The sequence below is a fragment of the Scomber scombrus genome, chromosome 24 (assembly GCF_963691925.1).
Source record: "Scomber scombrus chromosome 24, fScoSco1.1, whole genome shotgun sequence".
NCBI lineage: Eukaryota > Metazoa > Chordata > Actinopteri > Scombriformes > Scombridae > Scomber > Scomber scombrus.
Genome location: NC_084993.1, coordinates 12,487,990 through 12,501,032, shown reverse-complemented (window position 1 = coordinate 12,501,032; position 13,043 = coordinate 12,487,990). Strand labels below are relative to the sequence as shown.

Here is a 13,043-nt window from a genome sequence, read left to right as displayed (position 1 = left end):
CCCACTGACTAACCAGGAGATACAAGATGATACACCTCTGTGTCCTTCCGTCTTCGCTTTATAATAAACACACCAGGCTTGTTGTCTTACTTTAGGTCTATTAACTTGTTGTTTGGTTCTGTCAAATAAGGTAGCAACAATATTATAGTGTTTAAGTCATATGAAGTTGATAAACAGCTTTATTTTGCCACAATTGTTCAATTCATCCGGTTATTTTGAATTTTCTGGGCAGTAATTGAACTTTCTTGACAGTAAAACACTCTTCGGCTACGCTGTTGTTAAGCAACCTTTTTGCATTTATTTTTCTAAACAAAAAAAAAACTATAATTGGAACATATTTAATAGAATGGACCAAAATAACCCTATTAAAAGAACCACTTGTAGTAACCACAAGAGGCGCAACACTGCCACCTAGTGACAATTTGTGCTTATTGTTCATCCTACAGGGAATATTATGAGTAACGTTGACTGGAAAGAGTGAGCTGTCAACACTGCTACTGGCATCTGTATTTATTTATCATTTGTTAGGCATTTGTTAGAAATAATAGAATATACAAGTATGAACATGTCATTGGAAAGTGCTTGTGAGAACAACAAAGTAGTTCAGATATGCAAAAACAGCAGAAAATAAAGCATGTAGCAGGTCGTAGTGATTACAGACCTTTAGATATCACTGCATATTATTATTTTAGCATTGAATATAAGCTTGAACCATGATGCTGCAACATTGTAACTCACAATCTTAATGAGGCAAGTAGTTCAGTTCATTTCAGATCTTTATTGTACCACAAAGAAATTCATATTTAAATATTTTACATCCACTTTATGACAACCAATAGGGTCTTCATCTACATAGAACTTAATACAATTAATTCATCCATTTAACTCCAATAAAACTGGAGACAAAGCGAGACAGTTGATGTGGAAAACAGCAGATTAAAGATCAATGATACCGCAAAAAAGGCAGATTATAATTAGTAACTGACCTCTGGAAATGATTTGTGCATGTACAAAATCATTGTTTATTGACGGATTAGTTGTAAGCATTAGGAAAATAAATGTCCACCCATTCACCCACAGTGTAATCAATTCACCACTTCTCTTCTTCACTCTAGGCTTTCATCCCTCTCTCCTGCTTGCTGCAGCCACTTCTTCACAACGGACTCGACCGCTTCGTCCGCAGCTCTGGCGCACAAGCTGTTCCTCCTCACAGCATCTGCAGAGAAGCGGCAAACTTATCAGACTCTGACTCCGAATTTTACCGGGAGACAAAGCTCTCCTCACTTACCGTTGACGATTTCCTTCAGACATGAAGACGCGAATGACACCCTGTTGTTTTTCCCTCTCCAATCCATTCTGTTTGCAAATGTGTTGGACAGCATCCTTTCCAGTATCTTCTGTGCTGTTTGATCGATGGGGAGTCCATCAGTGTCCCCGAAAAAGTTCACCTGAAACCAAAGCATATCACCTTTCAAAAATAGCTCTAATATTCTGGTACAATCTGCTTACATGCATTCACTAAATATGGCTCTTAACTGTAGTAAAACATGCATAAAATCTCTAATTATCTTCTTATTATCTTCTTACAAGCCTGTTATTCAAGTCTGGGTTTTCACTGAGTTTCTGCTCCAAGTCAGTGAGTCCTTCCTCCTCTGTGATGGGGAACATGGCCCTCAGATCAGCCGCAGAGCAGTCAGGATTGCCGTTTGTGTTGGTGAGCTTCTGCAGCAGCTGTAGGATTTGGCTCTGCTGCTGATGGAGGACTCTGAGCTGGGTCAAGATCTCCAGCTCCACCGCTGTGAAACAATGAAAACACAACCGTCAAACACATGTTTAATCCAGCTGGGAAGTTTTTGTGTGACTCCTCTGGCAGGTAACATATTCCAAAAATACATTACATGGCAATACATAACAAATCGGGTTTGTATTTCATAGTCTAACCTGTTCAAATAAAAAATCAGTCTTAAATCATTTTTCTACCAAGTTTGAATTTGCTTACGAGTGGGACTGAGATGAATCTCTGATCCGCCAACAGCAGGCGGTGATTCTGTTGTTAGGTTGTGAAAAAAGTCAATCATTTGCTTTATTAATAAAGTTCTAGATAACAATGTACAACAAAAAAGAATTATAGGAACATAAAAGTTACTTAATATTCATATTGTCAGCCATATATGCCACCCTGACACATATTATTATGTATCAGAGAAATACAAATATTTTAAAAGTACCTCTGAGGGGTGAATTTGCAGTAACATCCGCATTCCTGCTGGAGTGTTTCATTTTTATGTGCATGTTAACGCAGCTTTTGTTCATTTCCACGTTGCATTGTGGGCATGTTGCAAGTTTCTTTTCCACAGTTTCTTCTTGACATGGCTTTATTGCCGTATCATCTGAGGGTTCAGAGGCTGGTTCATCATTTAAAGTTGGTCCCTCGTTCACTACGTTTGAAACGGTGTCTGAGCACCATGTTGTTGCATAGTCCGCTCCAGAGGACCTCAGCGGACTTGGATTAGCATTTAGTGGCTCTCCTGGTGATGGAGATGGAGACAGAGGTAAAGTCTGTTCTGCATCATCATCATCATCATCGCTGTCATCATCTTTAACACCAGGACAGACAGACTGATTCAATTTAGGAAGGGACTGATGTTTTGTATTCAGATGATGAGTGAACTGATTACGATTCAAAAGAAGTTTTTTACAGAAACAATGGAAGTGAGCTTGTGGCCGGCAGCCCAGGTTGCACTTGTAGATGCTGTAGCCTGTGGGTGGGAAAATGAAAGGGTTAGGGTTAATAGCTTTATTAAATGTCAACATTGGGTTACAGCTAAATGATACTGATGATTATTTTATGGGGAGAGTGTTAAGTTACTTTAGCATCAATACTGAAGTGATCATCAAAAGTTTTCAGTCATTATTGAGACATTAGTAGATGATTGTAATTAGATGGTAATTACATGAGGTTGTCTTTTCAGTATGATATTAAGCTCTGACGTTTTATAGCTTCACTGCCATGTATTTGGCCAGCAGACACGCTCCAAACTCCATTGAATATATTAACTTTTAATGTTTTCTCACTTATCGCTTGTTATAAATAGCTGGTTTAACACAAGTTATAACCTTTTAAGAATGCCTCTCATATTCTGGTACATTCGGCTTAAATGTAACAGCTAAATATTTCTTAATTGGAATCAATTTCTAACTTTTAAAAGTGGTTCACGTTGACTTCTGCGGTCTCCCATACTGGCTTTATGAGCGAGAATAACGCTGAATCAGATCTGAAAAGTAACTTATTTTTTAGTAAATAAGGCTGCTTCTTTTATTTTGTGCATGCCGATTTGTAAAGTCCTTCCTATTCATTTCTATCACACCTCAAGCGGTGATAATTAACAGTACAGTTAATATATTGAGGGGGGGAGACAATAAACTTGAAACTTTTTCAATGGAGTTTGGCGCACAGTGTCCATACAAGAAAAAACTGGCATGAATCGCCTCTAAACCCAGAGTGAGATACCTCTAAAATGAATGGCTCTTGAGAGGTGACACTTCAGATGTCTGAAGACTTTGTATCTGTGTGCGGGCTTGTAGACGTGCGGGCTGCAGAGCGGGCAGTGATAAGACACGCAGCACTGCGAACATTTCTCCACCGGCGGCTGCTGGCTCCCCTCCTGTATGCTGATGTGGTACTATAGAAAAAACAACAAGATTGAAAGCAAATGTAATCAAAGAGGTCAAAACCCTGTCAAAGACTGTCTGTAAACGACTCAATACACTCCACAACACTGTAGAAGTTATTCTGAAACGTATTCGGAAATGTTTTACTGAAGGGCGAATAGACGGCAGGGGGTATTTTTTACTCAGGGGCTAGTTTTAGTAGCAGGCTAGTACGTTTAAACAGGGTTTGATATGAAAGCAGTTACGTTACCTGCGACATTTAGGCTAACAACCATACAGTATATGCTAACAACAGCATAATACACCCATGAATAAAAGTAACTCAGCCTTTGTGTGTCTATATGTTGTGCTCAGACACTGCCCTCTGCTGGCTAGGTGGACTAAACTACAAGTTTTAGTGACAGGACACAGTTTTAATTAGGGACTTCATCCCCCTATTGACACTGTTGCAATTGAGTTTATTGCTGCATTTTCTTGTGTTTGCCTATATCTTCTATTAATGGGTCAAATATGACTGTATTGTCCCATCAGCTGTGCAGCATCTTGCATGTTAATGGGTTGGTGCAGTGGTGTAATTACATTTACCCAAGTGTATCAGTACAATTTCACTTACAAAGACCAAATTGTGGATTTGAAATGATTTAATGGATAATATTGAAAGAGCTGGAGGTGGAGAGCAGGGAAAGTGTATGAGGGATGGATTGAAGGTGTGGGTGAAGGAAGGAAAAGATGGGGTTGAGGTTCGAGGGATAGTGGGAGGGGGGAGTAATGCGAAAACTGAGATGTGAATGCACTTAAGTGGTCTACTCTTTGTGCGAAAATAGGTGTGTATGAGGTGTGGTCTTTGTTCCCCGAACTTAGTTATAAATAAAACTTCATTTTGAGGTACTAAATTTGAGTAATTTCATTGTATCTGTTACTGGTTACCTTTTAAGATGATTTTACATTTAAAAATCATAAGCTAATCATATAATATACTAAGTACAATATTGCTAAAGATGTCTAACATTTACAAGAGTGTCTATATGTGGCCCCTTATCATATTACAGATGTTACATTACAGAATTTAATTCATTCATTATCTCATGACACCTTAGATCCTTTATTTAGGTAAAGATGCAAATACCACAATGAAAAAATACTAGTCTTGCATTAAAAATCCTTTTAAAAATCAGCAAAAGTACTTAAAGGGTCATTAATGAGTGCCAGTTCTGCAGTAAAACACTGATTTTGCCTCTCCACTTTACTTTACTTTCACTTTTAGATACTTTAGGTAGATTTTACTGTTATTGTTAGTATTTTTACATTAGGTTATATTTCTGTATACAATCTGAATACTTCCTGCACCACTGGTTTAGGGAAATGATAAAATGGTCAGTCATTCACACATTTCTATTCTGGGACTAAGCAGTTTTCCAACAACACCCGTTTTCCCCGCTAGACCTGCCTGGTGGCTCTGGCCCCTCCCAGCTCACCTCTCCCTGCTCAAGAACACCTTTAAATTAGAAAGCATTTTTCTTCCTGTGAGTCAACACCTACCTCCTCACAACCCTGGATCTATTCCACCTTTCTGCTTTACATTACTAAAAATCTGTGAACATCATACTTGCTAACCATCGCTGTCTTCTCCCATCTTCCCACCTGTGTCTTCCTCCTGCTGTGACAGAGTCAACATGAGTGGGAAACTATGGACAGAGGAGCAGTTTAATTGCCCGGTGTGCCTGGATCTCCCAAATGATCCAGTCACCATCCCCTGTGGGCACAGCTACTGCATGGCCTGCATCAAGGACTACTGGAGCAAGGATGACCCCAAGGGGATCTACAGCTGCCCCCAATGCCGTCAGACCTTCTGCCCCAAGCCCACCCTGTCCAGGAACACCATGCTGGCCGAAGCCGTGGAGCAGCTCCGCAAAGGTGCCCGCATGTCTGATGTAAGGGAATCTATGCGAAGCGCCCGTGGGGTTTCTTCTTCTTCATCTGGATCCAAAGGGAAGTTGTCCTCAGCAGCTGTGCCATGCGACATGTGCAAAGGAAAACAGCGGGCAGCAGTCAAGAGCTGCCTGGTGTGTATGAGCTCATACTGCGAATCTCACCTGAAGCCCCACCAGACCCAAAAGGCCATGAAAAAACACGAGCTGATTGCCCCCACAAGCAATCTGTCTGAGAAGATCTGTACCCAGCACAAGTACCTGCAGGAGTTCTTCTGTCGCGAGTGTAAGATGTATATCTGCTGGCTGTGCACCAGCAACCAGCACAAAGGCCATCAGTGTGTGTCCACCAAGGCGGAGCGCTTGGATAAACAGGTAGGCAAGGATGGATGTTGCAGGCACTACATGAGGGTCTCATCTGGGAAAAGGCAGTCATTTCTGATAGATGTTAAGCTCCAGCAGTGGTTCAGATGTGAAGGTAAATTAAGACATGTACCACACAATACCTAAAAAACAGTATGAATATTTAGCTGAAATTCTGCCAACTTAAACAAGCATGAAAGATTGTGATATTGGACAACAGTATTTCCACCTTTAATGGAAAGTGGGCAGCTGTTTCTATAACAGGGGACAATCAATACTACGTATGTACAGCTCAGTACTCCTTCTGTTAACCATCCATTGTTCCCTGTAATGGGTTTCTGTTTAAGGTGTCGTCTTTTTGTCCTTTTGTGTGGCTTCATCCCAGCTGAGAACATTCCTAACTACATTCCTGTCCATTTGTGACGCTCATAAGGCCTCTCCTTCTTATTTTGCTTTGTGTGTCAGTCATACAGCTGTTTCGTCCTGTGTCTGACTGTGTGTGCATGATTGATGTAAATTGTTCTTGATATCATGTCCTAATGTATGTTTCTGTAGAAACTGCTGTCAGAGATTCAGACAGAGAATCAGCAGAGACTGAAAGAGAGAGAGCAGGAGCTGAAAGATATGAAGAAGATGATGGAGATGATGAAGGTGGGTCAGCCGAGTTGTATCTTTCATGAGCTCTCATTAGTCCTTAGGATGAAGACCACTTTTCCCAATGATCTTGTAATAATAACTTTACTCATCCATGGCCCACCCAGCGCTCTGCAAGCAGGGTACATGATGACACGGAGAAGGTGCTGGCCGAGCTGCAGCGCTCGGTGGAGCGTCTGCAGGAGCTGCTGGAGGAGGTGCTGGATGAGGTTGGCCTGGAGAAGATGGGCCAGGCCCAAGAAGTGGTCGGCAGCCTGGAGGCTGAGATCAAGGAGCTGAAGAGAAGAGACACTGAAATGAAGGACTTGGTCCGCTGTGAAGACCACATCCACTATCTGCAGGTAGAGATGGAGGGATGGATTGTGTGTGATTATTAGTTTCAGAAATTGTCTTGCAACTATTTATGTTGTGATTTTCTTTTCAAGTTAAAATGAGGGATGATGTATATGGGATAAACTACAGTGCCCATGTTCATGGTTATCACCATGAACATTTATATCAGACTGTGAATAAACACACATGCATTGTTTCTACTTGTGGAATCAGTGTTGGTTTGGCTGTAGACATGGGACTTGTTGATTAAAAAATAGAAAATGATCCTTTAAAGTTACTTTACAGGCCATGCATTTCATTAAAAAAGGTCATATTTTCTTTCAGACATACGAGTCCATGTGCAGTCCCCTGGAGTCGGGGGACTTGCCCCCTGTGATTGTCAATCCAGAAGCTTCCTTTGAGCCTGTTCGCGAGACCATCCTGGACCTCAGGGAGCGAGTGGAGGAACTGTGCAACCAGGAACTGGGCAAGATCACCAAACAAGGTCTGACACAGATATTCTTTTTTTTTTGTCTTTGCCATGTTTTTGTCCGGGTATAGCTTATTTTGTCTGTCCTTCCTTGCTGTCATGTCTTATCTTTTTATCTTATTCTATGTGTTTTTCCAGTCAATGACACAACTCTGTTTACTCTGGGTGACGGTAAGTTCCAATCATTTTTTTCTTTTTAACATGAGCATACAGTTACGAAAGCTGTAGTGGTGTTTAGTATTGTTGCTTAACAGTGACTTTTCTTTATCTCATCTAGCCAAAGGGAGCACAGAACTGAAGGGCGGCATTTTTAAATGTAAGTTTTGTACTATTAAATCTGAATATATCATAGGTTTTTACATAAAAATCATTACACAGAAAAACTAATTTCTGGTTTCTCTATGTCTTTAGTGTTTTCTGGTTTTGGTTCTCGCAACACAAACAGCCGTTCACCAGGTATGTCCAGTATTTTTATGTCCACCACCACCACAACACCTTTTATATAAATATGTGTAATATATACATTATTTTTTCATTTCTCACAGCACCACCCACTACCTCCGTTGGAACACGGAGCACTGACAGACGAGGACTGGGTACTAACATTTATCATACTGTATGAAACAACATCAAAAGTGATTCAATAAATACACAGTCCTTGTTAAACATGGTGATTACATTTTTCTTTTCAGGTTTAGGCTTTAAAAGTTATGACGTGAGGAGCAGAGAAACACCACAAGGTAAGGCTGTGCTATTGAATTAAGGGGAGAAAAAATGAAAAAACCTGCTTTGCCTGTCACAACAATGCTTATATGCATGTTTAAAACTGCTTCTTCCTTGTTGCAGACAGAGGAAATACGAGCTCAAAGAGACCTCGGGACAGACAAAGAAGAGAGGAAAGAGAGACAGGTACAGTAGAGTCATTCTGCTTTTACTGGCAGGAGGTTGCACTGGTTTTGATTTAAAAGCCAAGACTTCCTGATACTCTGCAACTCTGTCTTGTGGTGTGCCCCAAGGCTCTGTTCTGGGTCCTCTCGTGTTTGCCTTGTTCATGCTTCCCCTTGTGCAGGAGATATAAAGATATATGTTACCAGCGCTATGCAGATGATACTATATTATACATCTCTTTTAACCCTGACAAAATAAAGCTGTCAGTCATGACCAGGCACTATTTTTCTTTACCACCATGTGAAGTGTTTGATGTTTCCAGCTGATGAATATTGCCAATATGGTTTTTGTGTCTCAACCTGACATGGATGATTCAAACTTCTATTTCATCTGATCTCAAATACTCTAAGTCCCTTACTTTGTTTTTCCTTAGTTGGACTAATTTTTAATCCAAATTTACTACTCTGATACTGTATCACTAAGATATTTTAACTCTGGGACATCTGATCTAGGAAGGTGTTATATGAATAAACTGTACTTAGTTGCGTTTAAATATAATTAATCTGGCTTGATAAAATCAATTTAATGCTGCAAATCTGCCTTTAGGTTAGTCCATTATATAAAATATGAACCAGGTTAAATGTTTGTAGTTTTTTTGTATCAGGGAGGTTCATTATTTTGAAGCAGGAACTAATGTAATAAGAAACTGATGATATTACTGACATTTTTTGGAAGTGTAGTCACTTGTTTAGCTGTTATAGTCAGACATTGATTGTACATGTAACTCTAACCTTGGTCTTACATCTCTCCTGTCCTTCAAACAGTGAGGGAGGCCAACACCAGACCAAGCCCCACTCCCAGCCGCAGAGAGTCCCATTCTCTCTGGAGCAGGTCCAGTCAGAGCCAGGCTGCCCATACCGCAGTCCCGAATCCTACTCCTGCCCCAGTGCCAGTTCCTACTCCTACTCCTACTCCTGCCCCAGCGCCAGCTCCTGCCCCAGCTCCAACTCCTGCACCAGCATCAACTGGAGGTATAAAACTTACCCTTGTATGCATTTGCCACCATGAACTGGCAGAACAGTAAAGCTTTGATGAACAATATGCCCTTGTGAGAGTGTCACACTTTTTGGTTTTCTAACTGTCTCCTTTGTCTGTCCTGGTTTGGCCAGGTTTCAGTCGGATGGCATCGATCAGCAGCCTCTTCCGCTCCCATCGCCGTGGCACCACCCCAGCCACCCCCATCAGCCATACCCCAGCCAACAACACACCATCTGCAGGAGGAAACCTATGTAAGATCACATGACAATATTTAGGAATACATTTAATCTAGATATGAGATCTGGATGCTTTTTGGTATTAGGACATGCCATTTGTGCAAAACCTTGCCAGTTGTTAATAGCTATTTGCTGCAGGAAAATCATTTAGCCTCTTTTCACTGTGGCTGGCTGAGTAGATGTTTAATGCAAAAAATAATAAGTAATACTGATACAAAGCTGCTTATGAAGAATATTCACTTTACTGTCTCTACCAGGCTTATTTTTTATAGAGCTTCATAATAATCTGCTTCCTATCTTGCCTCTCGTCCTTATTCTTCAACTCCCCCCAAAAAACCTGCCAGAAATTAATTAATTCATGCAGTATCTCATCTCACACACTGCCGACCTGAACCTGCCTTGAGTAGGCGTCCTCATACTGTCAAAGCATTTCAAACTGCTCTAATTCAATTCAAATTAGGGTCATGCTATGTTTTTAGATGAAGAAATAATAATGAATACAAAAAAATGATCGTACAATTAAATCTGTCGTAGCTCCACTTAGTTCTCTGGATGTCAAAGTGTCTGACTGTGTTACTGTTTGTGGTCAACAGGGGGGATGGCTGCGCTGTCTGAAACACCAACAGAAAGTAAAATGGCAGTTTTTTATGTTATATGTGGACATTCAGTAATTTATTTCTAGGTGTCTTGCACATGACGTCTCTAAACACTGTTTTCTCATTGGACAGTTAACCCTAGCCTGTTCTTGGATTCGCCCAGCCCTAACTCCATGAATCATGCTCCTGCTTTCCCTGCATGTAAGTACCTTTATCTCCATGGTTTAATCCTCAACTTTTCATATCTTAAAGCAGTGATAATATCGAGACAAGAAATATGAATGAAAAATGTGAAGAAATGAAAAGAATACTAGAAAATCTTGTACTTTTAATATTTGCAAACTATGCAAGAACTGACTGACTGTGGGGTTTTTTTTTTTTTTTTCCAGTGAGAGAAATTAACCTTGACAGCATCCAGGCCCCAGAGCCAAGGACCAGAGAGGAGTTCCTACAATGTGAGTCTCAATGTCCTTTGTCCTAGAGACTCTTGAGTTTGTCTTTTTTTTTCTGGTGGCTACTAATTAGCAGATACCCTCAGCTTTTCCTCTCATGTTACTTTAGTTGCTTTTTATTACTTTGGTTGGTCTGCTATGTATCTTCTTGGTATTTTTTCCCTTCACACCTGTCCTGCATTATCCTCGTTAGCCCTGCCCTGCTCCCAGTGTCTTCCCCAGCCTATCAGCTACCAGCCTGCCCTTGGATTGTACCACCTGTTCCTTGTCTGATTAGTTCAGTTTCTATTTAAGCCCAGTTCAGTTCAGTCTCTGATGAGTCATGTGTTTTTCTCAGCTCAGCCGACTTTGAGTTTTACCTGCACAATCCAAGAATGAAGACCTTCTTCTGCAGCCCTACTTTCGCTTTAGGTCCACCTGCTCTGCTATCCTTGACAATATAACTTTCTGAGCACTCAGGCTCTCAATAGAAAACACTTTGTCTGGACACATGAGCACCACGTAATTTGCAATGGTTTATATTATTGCTGTGTCCGAAATCACTCGTATTCACTTGTTCACTACTCCCTACAACAGACATTAAACAGTACTCAATAGTGAGCAGCAGATGCAAGATTTCTACTACTTTCTAATCATCCTCATTTTGTGTCATCACCATCAGCTGTAGTCTTGTTATGGTAGTTTTCACATCTTTAAAATGTGGAGCATTGTGGGATTGTTAGTTGAGAGTAGTGTGGATGTTATGTGGAATATTTGAGGGGACTCGGACACTCAAATAAAACGACGGAGGGTAAATGTAGTGCACTATATAGTAAGTAGGGACTGATTTTGGACAACCCATGTTTATACCAAAGAAAATATAAACATAAATCACTTCCACAGAGGTGAATATTCTTCAACAAAATACTTCCAACTTAATGAGCACTTTTTTTTAGCTTTTTCCATCTATTTTTGCTGTAACACATGGTTGTCATCAGTAGATGGAGTTGTTCAGTTGTCATGGAGATGGTTCTTGGGCATGCGAGTAACTGTTATTGTTTCAACTGTAGCGCTTTTAATTTTTGTTTTACTATGACTTCCCAAAAGTGAAGGTTCAGTCTTGGAGTTAAATAGTTTGACAACATAATCCTGACTCAAGGTGCACTTGTTTCTTTTTTGGGGCTTTCAATGGTATCACATGGTCTTCATCAACGCGGACAAGTAAACATAAAATCCGTAAGCGCTGGTGAGCTAGCATATCACATATCCGTCTCCATTACAAGTGAGCAATCTCCATCTGCTGACGAAGACTGTGATACAGTTTTTAAAAAGCTCTGAAAAAAGTCAATAAGTAAACCTTGAGTTGGGAGAACAAACTTGAATGATCACTGAATGTTATTATTTTCAAGAATTTGTGAATAATCATTCATTAAACCCTCTTTCCCCAGACTCTGTGAACTTGAACCTTGACCCTAACACAGCCCACAGACGCCTGACTCTTTCCGACAACAACACTAAGGCCACCCTGCAGGGGGCGGCGCAGCCCTACCCTGACACTTCACAGCGTTTTGACGGCTGGACCCAGGTGATGTGCCAGAGCCCGCTGTACGCCCAACGCTGTTACTGGGAAGTGGAGTGGCGAGGCAGAGGATCCTCTATGGGTGTAGCCTACGGTGCATTGAACAGGAAGGGCTCAGACGCCAGGGCAGGGCTGGGCTACAATGCCCAGTCCTGGACCCTGGAGCTGTCAGACACATGCTGCTCAGCCATGCATGACAATGAGAAGAAAGACATACCGGTCGCCTACTCCCCCCGTCTGGGCATCTACCTGGACATGTCCACGGGGACGCTTGCATTCTACAGCGTGGCAGAAAGCCTGACACACCTTCACACCTTCCGTGCTAACTTCACTCAGCCGCTTTACGCTGCCTTCGGGGTGGGGAGTGGAGTCGGGGTGGGTCTGGACTTTGCCCTCGGCCAGTTCAGCTCCAGCTCTGACAGCATCAAGATCTGTCCCATGTGAAGATGCAGGCTGGAGGACAGTGATTGGTAGATAATGCTGCAGTCATGACATCAGACTGCAGAGTCTAACGCAGCAGTTTGAATGTGTATATGTTGATTGAACTCATCCAAAATGTAAGGCCACAATGACTGTAAAGGTGGTTGCCCTTAATCTCCATTTTCATGTTTTAAATGCACTTAGTGAAAGTAATGTCTGTTACACACGAAAAGCAAACACTGCATTGTTTACAGCGACACTAGCTGTGTAGTCTAGGTTTGACAATATCAGTCTGTTGATCCACCACATGTTGCCAGATTTGGCAGCTTTATATGGAAATGGGCTACTTTTTATTTAACTGGGCAGGTAAAATTAGTTTTGACCAGGTTGTTATAATTTGGGTTACTTTTGTATCATTTGGGCATTTGCCACTGAT

General features: G+C 41.2%; 2 protein-coding genes across 2 annotated transcripts; one reads left to right on the top strand and one right to left on the bottom strand.

Moving 5' to 3' along the window:
* Positions 1-1,575: 1,575 nt before the first annotated feature.
* Positions 1,576-3,961, bottom strand: LOC134006575 (uncharacterized). The gene is made up of 5 exons (XM_062445491.1): positions 3,923-3,961; positions 3,512-3,683; positions 2,229-2,759; positions 2,000-2,047; positions 1,576-1,796 (listed from the first exon to the last, which is right to left on the bottom strand). Exons 1-5 carry the CDS (start codon positions 3,929-3,931, stop codon positions 1,576-1,578), a joined length of 981 nt encoding a protein of 326 aa, XP_062301475.1. The 5' UTR covers positions 3,932-3,961.
* A 1,384-nt stretch (positions 3,962-5,345) lies between these two features.
* Positions 5,346-12,631, top strand: trim25l (tripartite motif containing 25, like). Its single transcript, XM_062445489.1, has 15 exons — positions 5,346-5,975; positions 6,519-6,614; positions 6,725-6,958; positions 7,275-7,434; positions 7,558-7,590; positions 7,697-7,735; positions 7,831-7,875; positions 7,965-8,015; positions 8,112-8,159; positions 8,436-8,457; positions 9,132-9,355; positions 9,477-9,596; positions 10,310-10,378; positions 10,567-10,632; positions 12,057-12,631. Exons 1-15 carry the CDS (start codon positions 5,346-5,348, stop codon positions 12,629-12,631), a joined length of 2,412 nt encoding a protein of 803 aa, XP_062301473.1.
* The last annotated feature ends 412 nt before the right edge of the window (positions 12,632-13,043 follow it).